General features: G+C 50.2%; 3 protein-coding genes across 11 annotated transcripts; 2 read left to right on the top strand and 1 right to left on the bottom strand.

Annotated features, from left to right (window-relative positions):
* Window positions 1-6233: 6233 nt before the first annotated feature.
* Plk3 (polo like kinase 3) lies at window positions 6234-11427 on the top strand. Its single transcript, XM_015485093.2, has 15 exons — window positions 6234-6562; window positions 6719-6826; window positions 6915-7031; window positions 7177-7306; window positions 7392-7479; window positions 8289-8384; window positions 8476-8674; window positions 8791-8914; window positions 9314-9405; window positions 9644-9737; window positions 9877-9960; window positions 10058-10220; window positions 10374-10503; window positions 10674-10787; window positions 10904-11427. The coding sequence occupies exons 1-15, from the start codon at window positions 6353-6355 to the stop codon at window positions 11093-11095; spliced, it is 1941 nt and encodes a 646-aa protein (XP_015340579.1). The 5' UTR covers window positions 6234-6352; the 3' UTR covers window positions 11096-11427.
* Window positions 11428-11429: 2 nt separating this feature from the next.
* On the bottom strand, window positions 11430-13048 carry Dynlt4 (dynein light chain Tctex-type 4). 4 transcript variants are annotated; one of them, XM_048815500.1, is made up of 3 exons: window positions 12962-13046; window positions 12404-12473; window positions 11430-12113 (listed from the first exon to the last, which is right to left on the bottom strand). In XM_048815500.1, the coding sequence occupies exon 3, from the start codon at window positions 12104-12106 to the stop codon at window positions 11438-11440; it is 669 nt and encodes a 222-aa protein (XP_048671457.1). In that variant the 5' UTR covers window positions 12107-12113; window positions 12404-12473; window positions 12962-13046; the 3' UTR covers window positions 11430-11437. The 4 variants fall into 4 exon arrangements, with proteins under 4 accessions (XP_048671457.1, XP_048671459.1, XP_048671458.1 ...); XM_048815502.1 differs by having other exon boundaries at window positions 11430-12110; XM_048815501.1 differs by lacking the exon at window positions 12404-12473 and having other exon boundaries at window positions 11430-12110; window positions 12962-13048.
* Window positions 13049-13162: 114 nt separating this feature from the next.
* On the top strand, window positions 13163-20224 carry Btbd19 (BTB domain containing 19). 6 transcript variants are annotated; one of them, XM_015485091.2, is made up of 8 exons: window positions 13163-14476; window positions 15894-16107; window positions 16236-16289; window positions 18116-18175; window positions 18713-18781; window positions 18859-18990; window positions 19110-19235; window positions 19369-20224. In XM_015485091.2, the coding sequence occupies exons 1-8, from the start codon at window positions 14391-14393 to the stop codon at window positions 19501-19503; spliced, it is 876 nt and encodes a 291-aa protein (XP_015340577.1). In that variant the 5' UTR covers window positions 13163-14390; the 3' UTR covers window positions 19504-20224. The 6 variants fall into 6 exon arrangements, with proteins under 6 accessions (XP_015340577.1, XP_048671455.1, XP_015340576.1 ...); XM_048815499.1 differs by lacking the exon at window positions 15894-16107 and adding an exon at window positions 17684-17691 and having other exon boundaries at window positions 14416-14476; window positions 16236-16397; window positions 18098-18175; XM_048815498.1 differs by lacking the exon at window positions 18859-18990.
* The last annotated feature ends 2421 nt before the right edge of the window (window positions 20225-22645 follow it).

The raw sequence follows: 22645 nt of genomic DNA, 5'->3' as shown, positions 1-22645 counted from the left end.
AAAAAAAAAAAAAAAAAAAAAAAAAAAAAAGGAAGGAAGGAAGGGAAAAGAAAAGAAAGAGAGAGAAGTCACGTAAGAAAGCAAGCATTCTGGACTGCTTACCACTCAAAGAAGTTCTAATACTTGGGAAGCCAAGTATTGGGTCTCCCTGACAGCTTTCCCCAAGACAACACCTGCCCCCATCCTTGGCCCTCACACTTCTGCACTCTGGTCTGTGAATTTCCCACAGAACTAGGATGAAGGTGCATGACCTGAAGCCTCTGCCCCAGGAAGGGGCTGTCTCCAGACCTACCCTGCCCCTCCCTCCTGAGTCACTTATCTCCCTTCCCACTGCCCAGGTCCCCTTCCTCTGGTTTATGGTCCAGGAGAGAGAACCATTTAACCTGTAAATCACTTTGCCCCACCCTGCTTGTCTTCCTTCAGTCTGTCTCCCTTCCTACTTTTCCTGCCCTCCAGAGCACTCCCTTCCTCACAGCTGAGTTGGATGTATGCCATAGCACAGAACATCACAGTGTCTGCAGCCAGGTTTCACCATAGTCACCAAGGTTACCAAGCATCGTGACATTGAGTGAGCCACTGAATTTCTGTGGTGAAATAGGGATGATAATACCTATCTCATAGAGTTGTTGTGAATATGAAGTGAGTTAATTGTATAAACTGCTCAGAATAGCTCAAGGTAAGCATGAAGTGTACTCTGGCTATCAGCACATGGTTTATTTCTGGTGGACTGCAGCACTCTCCAAGGACTCCTGAAATCTCCTTATTGTTGAATCCAGTTGTCCCTCTGGAGTCCTAATTTCACTTGGTATCTTTCATTCTTGAAAGACTGTCCTTTCTTGACTTCTGACCTAACAATATCAAGAGACTCTAAGTGACCAAGGGGACAGGGAGTGTAGGACATGTGCCCAGCAGGGCAGCAGGCCTGACAGGAGACACCAAGAGCTTAGGAAAAGCTCAGCTTGGGGGCTAGGGATGTAGCTCAGTGGTAGAGTCCTTTCCTAGCAAGAACAAGGTCCTGAGTTTGAGTTCAACCCCCATCAGTGCAAAACAAACAAACCCCTCAGTTTTTTTTTAAATTTTTTTTTAAAGAGAAAGGGAGAGAGAGAGAATTTTAATATTTATTTTTTAGTTCTCGGCGGACACAACATCTTTGTTTGTATGTGGTGCTGAGGATCGAACCCGGGCCGCACGCATGCCAGGCGAGCGCGCTACCGCTTGAGCCACATCCCCAGCCCCAAACCCCTCAGTTTTGACACATCATTAGGTTATGAGAATCTTGGGGGAGGAGAAAGAGTACTACCAAGAGGAACATGGACAGTGAGGGAGGAGGAGAGGAAATTAGTGACTCCAGAAAAAAAGGTAACTGAATAGTAGAGTCAGACAGACTTGGGTTCAGAACTTATTTCTGCCCTTGGGAAGCTATAGATTACCTTGGGAAAACTGTTTATGAAATCTCCCATAAATTTACAGTGAGCAATAAATAAATAAGATAAATACCATTCCACGAATGGTGCCTTTTAGCTATCTTCCAGGAATTCTCTGGAAAGAAGAGAGACACCCCATGCATGTTGCTCTGTGTTTCTCCTTTAGAAAGCATGGAGCCACTCTTTTGCTCACAGATATGAGCATATACAAGAATTAAAGGGGGGCTGGGGTTGTGGCTCAGTGGTAGAGCACTCGCCTCACAGTGTGAGACCCTAGGTTTGATCCTCAGCACCACATTAAAAAAAAAAAAAGTGAAATAAAGGTGTTGTGTCCAACTACAACTTAAAAAATAAATATTAAAAAAAAAGAATTATAAGGGCAACAGTGGATCTCCTCTATAATTCCAGCAACTCAGAAGGCTGAGGTGAAAGGATCACAAATTCAAGGCCAGTTCCAGCAATTTAGCAAGACTCTGTCTCAAAAAATAAAAAGGGGCTGGATGCTGTGGTGCAGGCCTGTAATTGCAGTGGCTCAGGAGGCTGAGGGAGGAGGATCTCATGAGTTCAAAGCTAGCCTCAGCAAAAGTGAGGCACTAAGCAACTCAGTGAGACTCTGTCTCTAAATAAAATACAAAATAAGGCTGGGGATGTGGCTCAGTGGTCAAGTGCCCCTGAGTTCCATCCCTGTACCCCCAAAAATAAAATAAAAAGGATTAGAGATGTAGCTTAGTGGGTTCAATTTCCAGTACAAAAAAAAAGAAAAAAAGGAATTTCCCACATGTTACCATGGCAAAACTGGAAGAGTTGACAATGTACCCAGCATGCTGTTGGTACTGTAAATAAGCAAGTTAAGGGCAAGATATTTTTATTTTTAAGGGCAAGATTCTTGGCAGGAGACTTAAGGTGCATATTGAGAATATTAGCACTGTAAGAGCCAAGGCAGTTTCCTGAAACGTGTGAAGGAAAATAATTAGAAAAGAAGGAAGCCAAAGAGAAAGGTACCTGGGTTCAGCTGAAGCGCCAGCCTGCTCCTCCCAGAGAAGAGAACTTTGTTGTGGGTTTTTATCTTCTTCTTTTTCTTCTTCTTGTTTTTTTTTTTTTTTTTTTGGCACTTGGCCACTGAGCTGCCAGGATTACAGACATGCCCCATTGCGCCCAGTTTGAGAAGAGCACTTTGTTGGTGCTCTTCTTTCCAATGGAAAGAAGTCTGAGCTGCTGCTGCAACCTGTTCCCCATGAACTTATGGCATGATAGATACGAAAAAAATAATTTTAAAAAGACCCCTGGACTGTATAAAGAAATGTGTGAAAGGGGAGGAGGTTACACAGAGAAAGGAGTGTTACTCAGTGGTGCAGCACTTACTTAACATGTGTGAGGCTCTTGGTATGGTTTTGCTTTGCTTTGGTTTGCTTTATTGCTGTTGTTTTTGGTACTGGGAATTGACCTCAGAGACTTGCACATTTTTTTTTTTAAAGAGAGAGAGGATTTTTTTTAATATTTATTTTTTAGTTTTTCGGCAGACACAACATTTGTTTGTATGTGGTGCTGAGGATCGAACCCGGGCCGCACACATGCCAGGCTAGCGTGCTACCGCTTGAGCCACATCCCCAGCCCCAACTTGCACATTCTTGACAGCTGAACTACTTTTGAGCTACATCTCCTGGCCCTTTTTTTTTTTTTTTTTTTTTTTTTAGTATTTATTTTTTAGCTGTAGTTGGACACAATATCTTTATTTATTTATTTTTATGTGGTGTTAGGGATCGAACCCAGGGCCTTGCCCGTGCTAGGCGAGCGCTCTACCACTGAGCCACCTAACCCCAGCCCTCCCCCTTTTTTTAATTTTTAAATTTTGAGACTGGGTCTTGTTTAGTTGCCCAAATTAGGCTAGAAGTTGTAATCATCCTGCCTCAGCCTCCCAATTACCAGGGATTACAGGTGTGTGCCACCATGCCCAGTTGAAGCCCTTGGTTTGATCCCCAAGAACCACAAAACAAAACAAAATTTACTGTAGTCAGGAGGATCTCCTGATATCCCAGCTCCTGGATATCAAGAACCAGTTGTGAAGGCCAGCTATGGTAGTGCACACCTGTAATCCCAGGGGCTTGGGAGGCTGAGGCAGGAAGAGGATCGCAAATTCAAAGCCTCAGCAAAAGCAAGGCACTAAGTAACTCAGTGAGACCCTGTCTCTAAATAAAATATAAAATAGGGCTGGGGATGTGGCTCAGGACTTGAGCACCCCTAGGTTCAATCTCCTGTTCCAAAAAAAAAAAAAAAGTGGACTGAGTGTGTTGTTCACTAGTATAACTCCTGGGTTCAATCCTCAGTACTTGAACAAAAAAGTGTGGCTGGGTATGATTTGGGGATTTAGCAGCCTAGTAGCAAAGCACTTGCTTAGCATGTCCAAGGGCCCAGGTTTGGTCCTTGTCCCTGAAAAAAAAAAAAAAGAAAGAAAGAAAGAAAGAAAAAAAGAGAGAGAAAAAACAGATAATGTATGAGAAAGAAAAAGAAAAACAGATGATATATGTGAAGTCAGAAGGAAAAGACCATCTACAAGCTAAAGAGGGAAGCCTCCAAAGAATCAAGTATGCTGACATCTGATCTTGGACTTCCAGCCTCTAGAACTGTGAAAACAAATTTGTCACTTAAGGCATCCAGTCTGTGGTATTTTGCTATGGCAACTGTAGCAAACTAATACAGAGACATTTTACTTTGTTTTCCAAATATAAAATTGCAGTATTGAATATGCCTTTTAAAGCTGTACATGCCTCAGGCCTATTTACCCTGGGGATTCATCCTTTGTGGTCACTATCATCTCCCCCTGGAAAATTGCTAACCTGTGAGAATGAAGGCCAACTTCTGAGTGGCACTCAAGGCCTTCCTGCCCATTTCCCCTTCCCCTCATTCATCTCTGACTGGTTTGGGTCTCCCTTCAGTGGCCATGAAGGACAATTGTGCTTGAAGTAGGTCCTTTTGGGCCTGATGAAGGACTGAGATCTCTCTGACAGCATATGGTGGTGCCATAAAATGAAGGTAACACCAAAAGCTGGGAGACCAGCAAGCTGCTGTGGCAGCAATCAGACAAGAGAAACTGTGACCCAGACCAGGGTATGAGGGCAAGATGGATCCAAAATGATACATATATATCAGAGATATTTGGGAGACAATCTTGGCAGGAATTGGATACAAATAAATACTTGCTGGTTTTCCAGGTTACTCTTTCTAAAGTAAGCTATTGGTTTACTCTTGTTTATTTCCTTCATAGCACTTTTCACAGCCTGCAATTACTTTGTTTATGTATGTATCTATTGTGTTTCCATGAAACAGAATCAAGCAAACTAAATGAGGGCTGCAAACCTTTATCAGTCTTATTTGAGACAATAAATCTGAAGTTTGGTTCAGTAATTGATACGATCATCCAGAGTGAAAAGAGTTGAGAACGACCACAAGGCCAGGAAGTTTGTGATCCTGGGACCAACATTCCAGAGGTGTTAAGATCACACTTCTACCTCTGGACCTGGGCATTGAAGGGTGGGGATTAAAGAGGGATCTAGGGTTCCAGATGGCCCCAGAACAGCTACCTAATTGCCCATCCTCAGCACTTGAGAATATCCAATACCTATTCTTCACTTTCTGGCCTTCTGGATGCTGACCCAGGGTAATGGATATTTTCAGGAGAAGGAAATACAGGACTCAAGATCCATCACTCCAGAGGTTATAAGTGGGTAGTGGAAGATGGGGCCTGGAACATAAGCCTTCAATACCAGGCTGGGTTTTTTTGTTTTTGTTTAACCAGGAATCTAACATAGGAGTGCTTTACCACTGAGCTACATTGCCAAGCCCTCCCTCTTTGTTTAAAATATTGTTTTTAGTTGTTGATGGACACAATACCTTTATTTTATTTATTTATTTTAATGTGGTGCTGAGGATCCAACCCAGTGCCTCACACGTGCTAGGCAAGTGCTCTACCACTGAGCCACAACCCTAGCCCTGCCAAGCCCGTTTTGCATTTATTTATTTATTGGGTACCAGGGATTGAATCCAGGGGTGCTTAACCACTGAGCCACATCCCCAGCCCTTTTTAAATTTCTTATTTTGAGACAGGGTCTCGCTAAGTTGCTTAGGGCCTCGCTAAGTTGCAGACGCTAGCTTTGAATTTCCAATCCTCCTGCCTCAGCCTCCCAGGTAGCTGGGATTACAGGTGTGTGCCACCACACGCCCGACTAGCACTAGGCTGTTTTGACCCCAGAAACTATCATGGCAGTCCCCAAACTAGGCAAGCCAGGCTCCAAAGTGGGCTATTCTTCAGTCCCCAAAGGGGGGCAGCACTGGGCTGGGTCTATCGGGTCTGGTCAAGTGCCTGAGACTCCAAGGGTCCTGCAAGCACAAAAAGGAGTGCTAGGGACGCGTCCTGGATAAAAAGTACCACCCGTCTCTTCCTGGCTGGAACGCTGATCCACCTAGTTTCTGGGAAGACGCCCTCAGATACCAGACCCTCACTCTAATTTCAGCATATGCTCTGAAAGATAGGAATAAAAAGGGGCCCCCACTGGAGGAACACGAGGTCATTAAGGAGGAGAGGGTAGCAAAGAGAGACAAAGGTCAGTTTGCCCCTGCTGCGGGTCGCAGCACTGTAGCGGAGCCTATAGGGTTAGCACAAGAGGCGGGGCCTCGAAATTTTTCGGATGAGAGGAGGAGCTTCAGGATGATGTAAGGCCTGGAAAGAGGCGTGGCTTCTCCGTGACTCGCCGCCGGGAAGGGGTGGAGTTCTAGATGACGAGACTCCGGGGAGGGGGCCGGCGTTCATTGATAAAAACGCCGGGCTCCCTCCGGCGCGAGCGCAGAGTAGCAAGACCAGGCAGCGCCACGCGCGGCCGGGGCCGGGCGGAACCTAGAACAAGCCGGGCCCGCGCTCGAGAGGCGCCGTCCGCATGGAGCCCGCCGCGGGCTTCCTGTCCCCGCGCCCTTTCCCGCGTGCTGCCGCCCCGCCCGCGCCCCCCGCTGGACCGGGGCCGCCTCCGAGTGCCTTGCCCAGATCTGAGCAGGAGATGCTGGCTGGGCCACCGGCGCCAGATCCTGGGCGCCTCATCACGGACCCGAGCAGCGGTCGCACCTACTTCAAAGGCCGGTTGTTGGGCAAGGTGGGCCAGGGCTGTCTGGGGAGTGGTGCTAACGCGGGCGGACAGAAACCCTGCCAGGCAGGGCGGGTGCGCTTGACCCCGACGTGGGAACGTATGCGGACCAGACCCGGCCTCCCCTCCCCTGGAGCGCCTGGCCTGATACCCACCTCCTCCTAGGGGGGCTTCGCCCGCTGTTACGAGGCCACTGACACAGAGACCCGCAGCGCCTATGCGGTCAAAGTCATCCCGCAGAGCCGCGTCGCCAAGCCGCATCAACGCGAGAAGGTGGGTCCAGGCCCGGCGGGCGAGGGGTGAAGTGGGGTTGATGGGGTGGGAACCCCGGAAGGATGATGACCCCGCACCCCCATGGCAGATCCTAAATGAGATTGAGCTGCACCGAGACCTGCAGCACCGCCATATCGTTCGTTTTTCTCACCACTTCGAGGATGCTGACAACATATACATTTTCCTGGAGCTCTGCAGCAGAAAGGTAAGGGATGGGGATTTCAGCGGAGACTGGGGCCGGGTGGGGTGCGTCTTAAGACCCAGTGCTAGGGCCTTGCCTTCCTCGTGGAGCATGCAGAGAGGGAGGCTCAGGGAGGGCGAACAGGGGCTGAGTCAGTGGCTCTCTGCAGTCCCTAGCCCACATCTGGAAGGCGCGGCACACCCTGTTGGAACCAGAGGTGCGCTACTACCTGCGGCAGATCCTTTCTGGCCTCAAGTACTTGCACCAGCGGGGCATCTTGCACCGGGACCTCAAGCTAGGTGAGACTCTTTGGTGAGCCAGCAGGGTTGGGGGACTGGGGATAGAAGGAGGAAGAAATCTGACATACCTCTCTGTCCCCTCCAGGAAATTTTTTCATCACAGATAACATGGAATTGAAGGTGGGGGATTTTGGGCTGGCAGCTCGCTTAGAGCCCCCAGAGCAGAGGAAGAAGTGAGTGTTTGAGGGGTGGCTACAATCTGTGTATGACACAAGTGATGTGTGACAGATAGTGAGTATGTATGTGGGAAGCAAAGTGACCGCCTGATGTGTCCATGTGATGAATAGGGAAGGGGTAATGGGCTGTTTGTGTATATGTGAAGGTGGAGGTGGCAGCCTCACTTGCTGGGATTGGTGGGGAGGATGAGAGTCCTACTGTGTGACACAGATGGGATAGGTGACTCAGTCCCAGAGACAGATTCGGGTGTAATGATTCTTGAAGGTATATGACTGACCCTGGAAGGGGAATGTGACATAGGCCAGGCAGTGTGTATGTGAGACAGTGTGGGAATGGCAGGACACGACCCTCTGTGTGTGTATGTAAAAAGACCCTGCCATGGCTACTGTGACTGAGTGTGCATGACACAGATAGCATGGGTAGCAGATGAATGTTTATGGGGGATGTGACAGCTGGTGTTGGTGTGTATGCAGCACAGACCATGGGAGGTGACAGCCTGATGGGTGTTTGACAGACGGGAGTGGGGGGAGGGATCAGTGATTGACCCTCTGTGTTGACCCTGGAGGAGTTGGCTGGGTTGGGGGGTCATGGCCTCCCCCTGCGCTGCAGTACTGTTGAGCAGCTGGGGCAGGCGGGTAGGCGGGGACTCAGCTGCCATCTCTGGCATCCATTGTCCCAGGACAAGCAAGAGCTCTCTGGCCTTTGGTGACAAGCAGCTGCTTTGTCTGGACTCACAGCGGGGGCAGGGATGGGGGTACTGCTGGGCTGGGTCTGAGTTGTCCCTCTTTTCTCTACCCTCTTTCAGAACCATCTGTGGCACCCCCAACTATGTGGCTCCAGAAGTGCTACTGAGACAGGGCCATGGCCCTGAGGCGGATGTGTGGTCACTGGGTTGTGTCATGTGAGTGTCAGTCAGTGGCTGACAGGTAGTGGGTACGTGGGCTGGGCATTTCAACCACTTTACTCCTGACCCCCTTATCCCTGCCCCACAGGTACACACTGCTCTGTGGGACTCCCCCCTTTGAGACCGCTGACCTGAAAGAAACGTACCGCTGCATCAAGCAGGTTCACTACACGCTGCCTGCCAGCCTCTCATTGTCTGCCCGGCAGCTCCTGGCTGCCATCCTTCGAGCCTCACCCCGAGACCGTCCCTCTATTGACCAAATCTTGCGCCATGACTTCTTTACCAAGGTCTGTGACTCTCCAGACACCTGAGTTCAGTCTGCATATTCCCAGGGGATTAAATGGGGGCAATTGAGAGGACCTCTAGGGCCTCTCTTCTATGTTGACATGGCTTCTCTCCACAGGGCTACACCCCTGACCGGCTTCCTGTCAGCAGTTGCATAACAGTCCCGGACTTGACACCCCCTAACCCAGCAAGGAGTCTGTTTGCCAAAGTTACCAAGAGCCTGTTTGGAAGGAAGAAGAAGAGTAAGTCTAGGGTGTCAGGGTGTTAAGTGACAGAGAGACTTGTGATATTCATTTTGGGGGCATGGAGGTATGGGTGCAGCTGAGTGTGGTGGCTCATGCCTGTAATTCCAGCGACTCAGGAGGCTGAAACAGGAGGATCACAAGTTTGAGGCCAGTCTCAGCAACTTAGTGGACCCTGTATATCAAAATCAAAAATAAAAAGGGCTGGGGATGTAGTTTAGTGGTAAAGCACCCATGGGTTCAATTCCCAGTACCAAAAGAAAGAAAGAGAGTGTGGATGCCTGCGAACTCCTGAGGAGAATGTGTGTTGTCCAGGTACTTGGGAAGGCCTATCATTGTGTCATCCCTGTGGATAATGGGATTGGGCAGAACACTGAAGACTATCCCCCCTACCTCCAGATAAAAACCATCCTGAGGAGCAGGACGAGGTCTCCTGTTTGGTGAGCGGCCTCATGCGCACGTCTATTGGCCATCCAGATGCCAGGCCTGAGGTGAGGTGCTCACGTGGGCATTGTTCCCCTGACTCACCCCACCTAGCAACTGAGGGAAGCCCGGGATAAAAGGCTGATGAAGCATCCAGCCTCGTGGTGGCCTAATTGGCTGTGTCTCATTAGCAGGCTGGGGCTGACCCGGGGTGCCCTCGAAACCAGGGCAGGGCTAGGCCATGGACTTTCAAGGATTTCGATTTCAGGGCCTATCTCACTCCCTGTCCCTACCCCAACTCTCTAGGCTCCAGCAACTTCTGGTCCAGCCCCTGTCAGCCTGGTAGAGACAGCTGCTGAAGACAGCTCACCCCGTGGGACGCTGGCGAGCAGTGGAGATGGTGAGGAACCAAGGAGTGTGAGACTTGCTAAAACTTGCTGAGGCAGAGACCAGGAACCAGAGGGAAGACGTTGACAGAGGGACATGACCTGAGTCTAGGGAGGGCTAATGCCTAAATCTCAGTGCTCTGTTCCTTTCAGGGTTTGAAGAAGGTCTAACTGTGGCCACTGTGGTAGAGTCGGCCCTTTGTGCTCTGAGAAACTGTGTGGCCTTCATGCCCCCAGGTGAGGCTGGAGTCTGGTATGTGTTAATATTGTTGGGAGTTCTTTGGCTAGGAGGCTAGGAAGAAGCAGGTCCTTATTTCCTTTTTTCCCTTGACAGCCGAACAGAACCCAGCCCCTCTGGCACAGCCAGAGCCTCTGGTGTGGGTCAGCAAGTGGGTTGACTACTCCAACAAATTTGGCTTTGGGTATCAACTGTCCAGCCGCCGGGTAGCAGTGCTTTTCAATGATGGCACACACATGGCCTTGTCAGCCAACAGGAAGTAAGTGCTGTTCTGGGGTGTCTTGTATCCAGGGTGTTGGACTCATCAGGGCTGCACCTTGGCATGTGTTCCTAGGCTCAGGGGCCTAGGGTTTCTCGGCAGAAGGGTGTTGGTGCAGGGCTCCCTCTGACCTTGGCCTCCCCCTACTTCCAGGACTGTGCACTACAACCCCACCAGCACAAAGCACTTCTCTTTCTCTGTGGGTGCTGTACCTCGAGCTCTGCAGCCTCAGCTGGGCATCCTACGATACTTTGCCTCCTACATGGAGCAGCACCTCATGAAGGTATGTGGGTAAGGGTTGAGCATACTGAAGATTTACACATCCTCATAAGTTCCCCTTTGGTAATGGGAGGAGGGGCTCAAAGTTAAAGGCTGAACCTATAAGAAAGGGAGACATCGATGGAGACATCTGATTCATGTCAGACCAGTGACCTGCCCTGCTCCTGCTCTCAGGGTGGAGATCTGCCCAGTGTGGAAGAGGTGGAGGTGCCTGGCCCACCCTTGCTGCTGCAGTGGGTCAAGACTGATCAGGCCCTCCTCATGCTATTTAGTGATGGCACTGTCCAGGTAAGAGCCCACCCTGGAGTTGGAGGGAAGGTCTGGGAGGCCTAGGATGTTGGGAAGAAAATTGGGCCTGGAGCCTTGGCCCTGGCCCTGATCAATATCCTTCTCCTTGTATACAGGTGAACTTCTATGGGGACCACACCAAGCTGATCCTCAGTGGCTGGGAGCCCCTCCTTGTGACTTTTGTGGCCCGAAATCGCAGTGCTTGTACTTACCTCGCTTCCCACCTCCGGCAGCTGGGCTGCTCCCCGGACCTGAAGCAGCGACTCCGATATGCTCTGCGGCTGCTCAGGGACCGTAGTCCAGCCTAGGCCCCACCATGCAGAGCAGGCCATGACCAAGCCCTCAAACCTGAGGCCTGTGCCTGTAAGGCTCTGGCCCTTGCCTTTGTGGCCCTCTCTGTTCCATTGGTGCCTCACTGGGGGCTCTGGGCTGAATCCCCCAGGGAATCAGGGACCAGCTTTACTAGAGTTGGGGTGGCTTGTCCTTACTATTTCTTACCCCCTCTCTGAGATAAGCCTGAGCCTTAGCCCCAAATTAGGGGCATTATTTATGGACCACTTTTATTTATTGACAGACATTTATTTATTGGGATGTGAGCCCCAGGGGGCCCTCCTTCTGGGATAATAAACCTTTTGCAGAACTCGGCCTGCTTATTCGTAGTAGAGCCCGTGGACAGTGGCCACCGCAAAAAGTGAAGCGTTGGTGAAGGTAGCAGAAGCCAGTCCGTCGCGTGCTACATCCCAAAGCGCGCGACTGACCACATGTACGCCCTGGCCGGTGCGCGGCCCCAGCACCACGTTGCACACAAGCTTATAGCGCGGTGGGCTGAACTCACGCAGGTGCGCACGCATCTGTTCACACAGCTCTCGAGTCAGCCTCCCAGCCTCCGAACCAGAGTAGGAAGCATCCCGCAACCTGGCATCCAAGGCTGCCTCCAGAGCACGCTGAGCACGGGCAGCCTCCCAGCATTCTCCAGGCGCAGGCTCCATGCGGTACGAAGGTGCTACCTGACGGACTGGCGCCAGGGGCAACCCTGAGAAGCTGACCCGAGAACCTAGAGGGGGCGCTGGGACCAGGGATTGTCGCCGACCTCCAGGACCAGTGACTGGCCCAGCCAGTGAGTTGCGACGTGAGAAGGATGTGGCTGGACCCAGCACAGAGCCACGGCGGGAGGCTGGGCCCACAGCTGCAGGTCCAGCCTCATCAATGCTGGGCAGGCGACCACGGGGCCGTACTGGTGGTAGTTTAGGCCCCAAATCTTTGGCAGTCTCTTCCTGGTGTCCCTCCTGGCGTCCTGGGGGCAGAGGCCTGCCAGCCATGGGCCTGCTAGTTGAAAGACACACATTTAGGATGGGCTTCAGTGGCCATCTTTCTGCGTCTCCTGTTGCTGAGTGATGTGAAGGGTTTTTATACCCCTACCCTCTTCTTATTTACCACCTGCCACCACACACACACCGGCTGACTTTTCCCTTTTTTTTTTTGAAGTGGTGTCACACTATGTAGCTCAGGCTGATCCTGAACCTCTGGGCTCAAATGATTCTCCCACTTCAGCCTCCCAAGTAGCTGGGTCTAGGTGGCACAGCACTGTGTCTAACTTCCCCTTACCCACTTCTTACCTGTGTTTTTGGAACAAGTGGATCAAACAGTCAAGCTGGGTGAGTTTCTAAGTGCTTAGAGAGTTAAGGGCTGTTAGGGACATAAAGAGGGGAAAAGACGCTACTCAGTCTATAATCCTGAGCTAGTCTTTGCCATCCTGGTTTCCACTTTGCCTTGGGCACTATGTAGGTTGGCTAAGTGAGATCTATTATATTTACTTTTCTCCCTTCCACTTGACTTCACTAGCATAAGGGGGAGATGAAGCTGGCTTCTGACTCAGCCTGGAGAGTAGAAGTGGTGCCTGCAACCCTTAACCAGAAAGGATGGACAGAACCAATTCCTTCATTTCCACAGATCCCACTAACCCTGGGGATATTGAATCCAGTCACCTTCTGCCATTCCTGCTCTGATAGGGCACAGAAGACTCACTCAGCCACTACAACAGGCTGAGGCTCGGGGCAGGTGACCCACTGAAACTCTTCTTCTTTTTGCTTTTGTCCTGTGACTGCACCTCCTACAGAACCACTTCTGGGATGGTTGCCCTCCTCTCCTGAAACTCCCTCAGGCACCTGACTCACCTGCAGCTTTGGTCTCCAAGCTCTATCTGCTCCACAGCCCTGGCCCAGCTAGCCTGACTTGCAGGTGGGAGGAGGAAGGGCCATGTTTTGCAGTTGCCATGGGCTGCTAGGGCAAGCACTCCTTCCTCCCAGAGTCCCTCCCTTCCTCCAACTTGGCTCTGGAATAACCTAAGAGTGTTACTACTATGAGCACCTGCTGAGGATGGGGTACCCCTGAGTTATTGGGGAGAAAGGCCTATAAGGTCTTGAGCTCAGGGACATACTACCACCACCAGACAACCGATAGTTAGGGGCTCTGCTTAGAAAGCCCCAGGACTCTTGAGCCATTCTCCATTTCTTCCTTTGTGAAATGGCCAGATGACTGGCCATTTATGAACCAATCACAGGGCCTAGGGTATGTGTGGGAGGACATTGGGGCTGCAGGGGTGGCTGCTCAGGAATCCAGGATCCAGGCAGACAGGAAGGAGCACGTCATTGCTCTATCGTCTCCCCATCAGTCTCAACCAGGACAAACATTTCCGCTCCAGGCGCTGAGCTGGGGTGGGGCTTGGATGACTTCCTCAGTTCTGGGCTTTGTGTGGGGGTGGGGAGGCCCATTGGCTCAGATGGAAGGACCAAGTCCTGAAAGCTATGACTCAGTGGTAAACCTGAGTCCAGTCTCTTGACCCTTACTGACCCAAGTGCCCTGGGGCTTGTCCCCAGTTGGCCACACCTCTGTGTGCCCCAGTACCTAGATTACCCAGCTGCATTTCAAGGATGCCAGAGGCTGCCATACTTCTGTCAGAGCAGACAATTCACTTTACCCTGGAAGGGATGGGACTACCCTCTCTCCAGCAAACTATGTCTGGGCCCAGAAAATCATCCATGGAATGAGGATTTTCCCTGTGGAGGTGAGGTTTCCCAGGCCTGCCTAACCTGAGTTTAACCTATGACTGGGGGAGAGCAGGAGCTTGAATTCTGAAATTGTGGCAGGTCAGGACCAGAGTTAAGGCTCTCAAGACTGTGTTTAGGGCCCTTCCACAGGCTAAAGTTTTCCACCAGGCCTGTGGGGAGATGGGCGGGGCCTCCTTTTAGGCTGGGCTCCAGTTTCCATGGAAACCCACAGGCTTCCCACCCCAACGCCGCCTGGGCAAGCTCCCAGCCCAGGCCTCATCCCACACCAGCTTCTCCCCTGGACTACTGGCGCTCCGGCCTCAGCCTCTCCAGGTCCCCTACCTCTACCCCCACCATATCTATCCCTATTCCTGAGCCTCTCTTCATCCCTAAACTTTAGTTTCTCAGTAAACAGGCTTCCTGAGCTCCTGCCTCTCTCAGGCCTTTCTAATCTCCTCACCAGCTCTAAGGCCTGGCAGGCCTCCCACAGACCAACAAACAGCAGCAGACCTCCTAAACCACTCCACTTTCTTTTTCTCCCTGCCCCACTCCATGCATGGAGAATCCAGGACTAGTTGTGCATGGGCAGACTTCTTCCTTTTCCACAGCACTTCGAAGTCTTGTCAACAACCCCCAATACAGGTGAGGAAGTGGGCCCGGTTGGTAAGTTTTCCCTAGCTGATTTTGCTTAGCCCCATGACTCTGGGGAGGCCCTGGGTGAAGAGGTGAAAAGGACTTTGCCTTCCTCCCTGGCAAACTCAGTCGGTGGGGAAGCCAACTGTAGATGATGGCTACCAGCTTCTCAGTGTCCATGATATCTTGAGAGCCAGGGTGGGGGGCTGTGGGGGATAGAGCCCTGGGCTGCGGTGTGAGCTCAAGCAAAATCCTTCTGTGAATCTTGAGCTCCTCTCAGAGGGGAAAAGAGCCTGAAAAATGTGATGTAACTTGACTCCCTCCCATTGAGCACTTAGATGTTGGGGCCTCTCTCCTTGAAGAGGCAGGAGCCTGTTCTGAGAATTGGGAATTCAAAAGAGGAAGAAAGCTCAAGGGATTGAGCCAGAGTTCCAGACAGGAAGTAGTTCAAGGGTGCTGACCACTGTTTGCCCAAAATGCTAATGGTGTTTGAAAATAGGGATAGAGTTTACTTGGGGCAGGGTTGGTCAGGAGAGCTAAAATGTAGCTCTCCCTCCGCCCCAGTATCTCAAATCTGGATTCTTCCCCAGGGTTGGTAGTTCCAATAACCCTGCTTCTTTGGGGGTTGCAGTCTGGTCTGAGTAGTAGGAACCTCACGACTTGGACTATGAAACTAGAAGGCTCTAAGAAACTCACATATTTTCTTTTGTCTTCTACCATCTACCTTGTTCAGGGGCCCAGAAACTGGGGCCGGAAGTGATCATGAAGATGGAAAATGTGGTCTGGCCTCATTATGGTGCATGACTGCCATGTCTGTTTACAGTTAATGCACATTCTGCACCCTACACCCCCACTCCCTCCTCCCTGGAGGAGGGCTGAAAAACAGCTGAGTTTGCAGCCAGTGGAGGAGGTACCAAGAAGAGCTTTCCCTCCCCAAAGACTCAGACTGGGGAGGGGCTGGGGAGTTGGGATCAATCTTACTTTTATTAACCCTGTTGCCCCCTCGCAATCAAGAACAGTCACCTCCTCTGAGGTCAGGGGTGAGAAACTTAAGATTCAAAGATAGGAAATTGCCAGGCACAGTGGCATATGCACATAATACCAGTGGCTCAGGAGGCTGAGGCTAGTTCAAAGCTAGCCTCAGAACTTAGTGAGACCCTTCTCCAAAAATAACAGCAACAACAACAAGAATGGGCTGGGGATATGACCCAGTGTGTGGGGAGAGAAGTCACTTGCCTGCAATACCATGGATGGAGCTGGAATTGGAACTTACGTCTGTGTATACCAGACCTTTTCCTGGAAGGCTAAACCCTGTCTTATGTTACAGATAAGGAAACGAAGGTTCAGAGTGGGCAAAAGTGAAGCCCATATTGTACTCTAGGCTCTGGACTCCTTTCCTCTGGCTCTCTGCCCCTCTCTTCCACAGTGATGTTTGCTTTGTGGTCGGTCAAGAACGGCAGGAGGTATTTGCCCACCGGTGCCTGTTGGCCTGTAGATGCAACTTCTTCCAGCGACTGCTGGGCACAGAGCTGGGCCCCGGGGTGCCTAGTCCTGTGGTGCTAAGCACTGTGCCAGCTGAGGCCTTCTTGGCAGTGCTGGAGTTCCTGTATACCAACAGTGTCAAGCTGCACCGCCACTCTGTGAGCCCACTGACCAGGGGCCTGGGTGGGAGTGGCTGGGGGTACAAGAGGCAGGAGTCTGCCCATCACACTGTGGGCCAAGAGGCAGGAGAAACTCTCTTCTGGTCCCCCAACCACCCACTTTGTAGGTGCTGGAGGTGTTGACGGCAGCTGTGGAGTATGGGCTAGAAGAACTGCGAGAGGTAGGTTTTTGTGCCAGGTCCTGGTTGGTTTCCCTTGCCTCTCATGGACCCAGTTCATACCCTACTTTTCATACTCTGACCTGGAGGGCAATGTGTATACACATAGAAGTACAGGAATCTCTGTATACACAGGGCATGCATGTGAGTCTGTATGCACAGAATCCTCACATGCCCCGAGTAGGCTAATTGAACATCAGGTGTTGATGAGTGAAGGATAAATCAGCCTTGATCCCTATCTCTAGAGGAAACACTTAACCCTGTGGCACGAGTGTGATATATAGGGTAAATAGTACTGAGGCTATGTGGGGAAAGAATTCCTGGAGGAGGAAACATTTGTGATTTGGCAGAATGAACAGTTTTTTTCACAGGGGGAATGGGAAGATGTCATCCCAGTTACAGAGGTACTAAAGGAGATAGTGAGACATTTGGTGTGGTTGGATAGGATGTGAGAACAGAAGGGGGCAAGATATGACTGGAGAGAGTGCCAGGAGCTGGTTCATTCAGGGTCTTCAAGAATTTAGACTTCTGGGCTGGGGATGTGGCTCAAGCAGTAGCGTGCTCGCCTGGCATGCCTGCGGCCCGGGTTGGATCCTCAGCACCACATACAAAGATGTTGTGTCTGCTGAGAACTAAAAAAAAAAAAAAAAAAAAAAAGAATTTAGACTTCTGTTTGGGTGTCGTGGCTCATGCCTATATTCCAGTGACTCAGGAGGCTGAGACAGGATTGCAAGTTCAAAGCCAGCCTCTGCAACTTAGTGAGGTTCAAAGCAACTTAGTTAGACCCTGTCTCAAAATAAAATATAAAAAGGGCTGGGGACGTGGTTCCATGGTTAAGTGCCCCTGGGTTCAATTCCTGGTTCCAAAGAAAGTAAAGAACTGACTTCTGGATTGGGCATGCTGGTACACACCTATGATCCCATTGACTCAGGAGGCTAAAGTAGGAGGGTTGCAAGTCAAAGCCAAATTAGTGAATCCTGTCTCAAAATAAAAAATAAAAAGAGTTGGGGATGTAGCTCAGAGATAGAGCACCCCAGTGTTTAATCCTCAGTACTGCAAGAAAAAAAAAGGGCATAGGGAGGGGAATTTAGATTATGGATTGGGAGTATTGGTCAGTGGTATAGTGCTTGCTTAGCCTGGTGAGGCCCTGTGTTCAATCCCTGGCCCACATGCGGGAGCGCACACACACACACAACAAAAGAAAAAGAATTGTGATTTTTTTCAACCTGAGTACAGTGGAGATTTACTGAAGGTTTCAGGCAAGGGAATGGGATTTGGAAGCTAAGGGGAGAAGGGAGTGGAAGAAATAGAAAGGGCTCATCAAACCAGTCAGGACTCTAGTGCAGCAGTCAAGTCAAGTGGATGTGGCTAGGATGGGGGTGGCAGAAACCCAAAAGAGAAGTGGGTGGTTTTCAGAGATGAAGTGGAACTGGCATGACCCAGTGCTTTTCTGGGTGTGACAATGAGAGATGTTAAGGACGAAATTCAAGTTTCTGATAAAAATAGAAATGTTCTCAAGTCAGGAAAGGAACAAGTGGAAGAAAATAGCATCCTGAGAAGAGAGTGGAATTTTTGCATGGGTCTTATCTGATCTGATTAGTGGCAAGTGTGCTGGAAGGTGGTTTTCTGGGTTTGGCTTTGCTAATTTCCAGTTTCTTTGGGCTTGCCAAATCTCAGGCCCTGGCAATTCCTGGCTTCCCCAGGCCTGGATGGGTCTGAGGCTAATCAGAGTCTGGATGGCTAACCCTCAAGCCTGCCCACTACTTTATTAGGTCTGGGCCTTGGAGTAGAGATATCGCCACACAACTCAGATTTATTTCTGTTTCCAGCTGTGTCTGGAGTTTGTGGTGAAGGTGCTGGACGTGGAATTGGTTTGTGAGGCTCTGCAGGTGGGTGTTGCTGGATGGACCTAGGAGTAAGTCTGGCTTTCAGTATGTGGTACTGGGCTCCTAGGTACCAGGAGTCTAGACCTCCTGTGTCTGTCCTGGAATAACCTAGATACATGGAAGGGGGTAGGAATGTCCCAAGGATGTTTATGGGATAAATTATGTGCCTAGATAAGTGGGATCCAGGGTTCACTAGCAGGGTCAGGTGTAGGAGCAAGAGTTGAAGAACAGAAGATCTTTGCTGGTCTTCTATAAAAGCTGGGAAATGGTTCTCAGCTGAGGAAGGTGAAGGGTGGGGTTTGGAGAAGGGAAGCCAAGCCTAGGCCCCAGGATGGGATTTGAAGGAGATATCCTGCCTTCTTTAGTGTGCACTGTGTGTGGATATGCAAACAGGGACTTTCACTGGTTCTAGTTTCCAGAGGCCTTGTCATCCTCCCCAACTGGAAGTAGAGTCAGGTTCCCAGTGGTGGTTCCCAGGGTGGAGGGCAGGGCTACATGGTTTCTCCAATCTCTAACCTAACTTCCTCATTCTGCTCCCAGGTGGCCGTAACCTTTGGCCTGGGGCCGCTGCAGGAGCGGTGCATAGCTTTCATAGAGGCCCACAGCCAGGTATTACTCCCCATCTTCATATTCCTAACCCCACACACCCCATTCTGCTTTCCCCTGATCGGTTCCCCCGCCCGCAGGAGGCGCTCCGGACTCGTGGCTTCCTGGAGCTGTCCGCCGCTGCGCTGCTTCCCCTGCTGCGCAGCGAAAAGCTCTGCGTGGACGAGGTCGAGCTGGTCCGGGCAGCCCGGAGCTGGGCGCGCGTGGGCGCGGTGAGAGGGAGATCTTGGGGAACTCCAGGGCGCTGAAGGCGGCACCGGCAGCAGGAACCCAGCGAGCCGGAGGTGGGGCGGGTGCTCCTGCCATGCCCGGTCTGTGCTGGCTTTCGCAGGCGGTGCTGGAGCGGCCTGTGGCCGAGGTGGCGGCCCCGGTAGTGCGAGAGCTGAGGTTGGCCTTGCTGGCCCCGGCGGAGCTGAGCGCCCTGGAAGAGCAGAACCGGCGGGAGCCGTTCATCCCGGTGAGGACGCGGGGAGCCAGGCTCAGATCAACTCCGCAACGTGGGGACCCGGAGCTAGGGGTGCGGCTCTGCCCAGTGTCTCCCTGGCGAAGAGGCACTGCATGGCTGCGCGGTGACCCGCCTTCCCCTGTAGGTGGAGCAGATTGTGGAGGCGTGGAAGTGTCATGCCCTGCGGAGAGGGGATGCCGCCCTGGGAGCACTGTGCCGCCGACGGAGGGGGACCCTGCCCCGGGAGCACCACCGCTTTCTGGACCTGCCCTTCAAGTAACTCAAGGCCGTGACTAGAGAGGAATTCCTGGCCTGCTCAAAACTGCAGCTCCCAACGTGCTCTGCGGTTGGAGCGGGCTTCCGCTCCCAGCATGCCGCGCCTTCCGGGAGCCGGAAGGCTTGTTCTCGGGTGCCGTGCTCTGTGCGAGACGACCGGCCTAGGGCGGGGCTGTGAGAAGAGTGCTGGTCCAGTGCCTTCTCGCGATGGCGAAATCCAAAAGTGAGGGTTTCTTTCACTCCACGGCGGGGCACTCTCGTGCGCAGGTGTACTCTGATTGCTCCCACGTGTCTATTAGGTCCAGCCTCCTCTTTAATAATAGCTCTTCCTCCTGGAGATCGTTCCTTGAGTGCCCCACAGACACCTCAGTGCACAATCGAGCTCTCCGTCTTTCCCCCAGCTCTGTCCCGGTTCTGTTTCTCATTTCCGTGAACGCCCACGCCGGAAACTTGGACATCATCCTTGCCTCATCCCTCTCCCTCGCACTTGCCTCAGGTCTTTCTACTTCTTAAAAGATCTTTCCAGATGTTTCAGTCTTTAGCCTATCCTGCCTATCACGTCTTATAACCCTTCTTGTCTTCACCCCTCAATCGATTTCCCACATGCAGTCAGCCCTATCAGATTGTCAAGTCGACTTCCCTTAAGTCCCTCAACATCCCTAATACACTCGCTGGGCGTTCAAAATATTGTGGTTTCTGAGCATTTAGCAACTCTTCTTTCATCCCTGCTTTTGCAAAAATTCTCCCCTGGGAGGTACTCAGGATTTGCTCCCTTGTTGTTGAGGTTTCCACTTTTCACCTCTTTCATCTTACATCTTGTCTTCCTGTGGACCTGAATCTCCCTGAAGAAAGATCCCTGAGGCCTGGAGTAGTGCCTTATTCGTTTTTTTTTCATCCGTCTCAGTCACATAATCAGTGTTTGGTAAATGCTAAGTGAATGACTTCATTTCCCTATTTATTCCATAAAGAGTNAAAAAAAAAAAAAAAAAAAAAAAAAAAAGTTCACCCAGTAGTACTGCTTCAAGCAACATTGTTTCAGTAGTGGGGGGAAAAAAACCCAACACTTTATTTTGTGATACTGGGGATTGAGCCCAGGGCCTAACACATGCTAGGCAAGTGCTCTACCCCTGAGCTACATCACCAGCCCTTTTTGTTTTTTGAATTTTGAGACAGGGTCTCCCTAATTTCCCAGGTTAGCCTCAAACTTGTGATCAACCCTCCTGCTTCAGCCTTTTGAGCAACTAGACATGCACCACTGCACCTGGATGGAGAGTGAAAATTGAAAATTATATGTCCATTAATATATATCTGGTTAAATTAACTATGGTATAGTCCTACAATGATACAAAAGATTTGCATGATCTTTACTGAAAAAAAAAGCATAGTGTGACCAAGTAGAGTATTATGCCTTTTGTGATAGCTTGATGTGGTGGTACATGCCTGTAATCCCAGCAATTTAGGAGGCTGAGGCTGGAGGATTTCGAGTTTGAGGGCAGTCTCAGCAACTTAGTATGGCCCTAAGCAATCTGGCCAAACACTTTGAGAGCCTGGGAAGATGTGGCTCAGTGGTTAAGCATCCTTGGGTTCAATCCCTGGTATAAAAAGAAAGAAAGAAAAGAGAAGTGTGGTGCTAGGCACGATGGCATATGCCTGTAATTCCAGCTGCTCAGAAGGCTGAAGGAGAATTGTGTCCAGTCTGGACAACTTAGTGAGAGACAATCTGTCTATACCATGTAGCTCCATGGTGGTGCTTCCCCAACCCCTGTTCGATCCTATATCCAGCAAAATAAAATATAAATAAATAAATAAATCTATTTGTTTCACATGTACTCACTAAGTGCACATGTTGGAGGTATTGATTTACCATATAGAGTGCATCAGAGAAAATCAAGTCTCTGCCTCATAGAGCTTCCATTCTAGGGGGAGAAACAAGGACATTTGCTACAATTTCAGGGAATATTGTTATCTCTAATTATCTCTTTAAGCAGGTTAAAGAGGTAGTGGTAGCTGAGCATACAGCTCAGTGGTAGAGTGCCTGCCATGTACAAGGCCCTGGGGTTCATCCACAGCACAGCAAGAAGAAAAGACAGTGATGGTAGTTGGAATGGGATTGTTTCATACAGAGTAGTGAGTGTAGATTTTGAAGCCTGCATAAACTCTCCACCTTTATTTGCTTTTAGTCATTTGATTATATCATCAATTTTAGAGTTCATGAAGCTAAGCGCTATTTCTATTAGCTTTGCTATGGGACATACTGGTTATGATGGTTGCCTAAGTTGTTTTTCAGGAACTTGGCAGTAGCTTAAATTGGTTGAAATTAACTGACCCTTCACTTGGGCTTATACAAGTGTCTGACTTTTTGATGTCAGAGGGTCCAACACTTCACCCTCAGAGATGAGAATATTGCCATTCCCTGAACATACATTCTAGGAAGAACCATGAAGCTTGATTACACTTGCAGAGGCCACTAAGTCCTTCATTCTTCCTCAACTCCAATCAGCTTTTCCCATGTTTGAGAGCCTTTTGTTTCTGTATCCCCATAAATATCCCTAAATCCTGTTCAAGGGGAGGTAGATTTGAGAATTGGGGTTTCCACCTTCTCACAGTTGGCCACCTCATGAGTAAACTTTCTTCTTCGCCAAACTTGTCATGTACCACAAGATGAACAAAAGGGGCCTGGTTCAATAAGGACTTTTGCTGAGATGAGGGTAGACTGGAGATCTGAAGTAAGCCCTGGGGAAAGGCACTGAGGTGTCTGTGCAGGAGGGATTATGTGATCAGATTTACCTTTATTTATTTATTTATTTGGTGCCAGGGATTGAACTCTATTTATTCATTTTTAATTTTTTTTTAATATTTATTTTTTAGTTTTAGGTGGACATAATATCTTTATTTTGTTTTTATGTGGTGCTAAGACTCGAACCCAGTACCTCACACATGCTAGGCAAGCGCGATACCACTTGAGCCACATCCCCACTTATTTATTTTTGAGATGGTGTTTCACTGTGTTGTACATGCTGGTCCTGAGCTTCTGGGTGCCAGTAATCCTCTTGCCTCACCCTCATCAGTAGGTGGGACTATAGTAGTGGGCCACAATACTTGGCTTGGATTTCGTTTTCTTTCTTTTCTTTCTTTTTTTTTTTTTT

Source organism: Marmota marmota, unplaced genomic scaffold (assembly GCF_001458135.2).
Source record: "Marmota marmota marmota unplaced genomic scaffold, marMar, whole genome shotgun sequence".
In the NCBI taxonomy this organism is placed as follows: Eukaryota; Metazoa; Chordata; class Mammalia; order Rodentia; family Sciuridae; genus Marmota; species Marmota marmota.
This window is presented reverse-complemented; position numbering and strand designations above follow the sequence as displayed.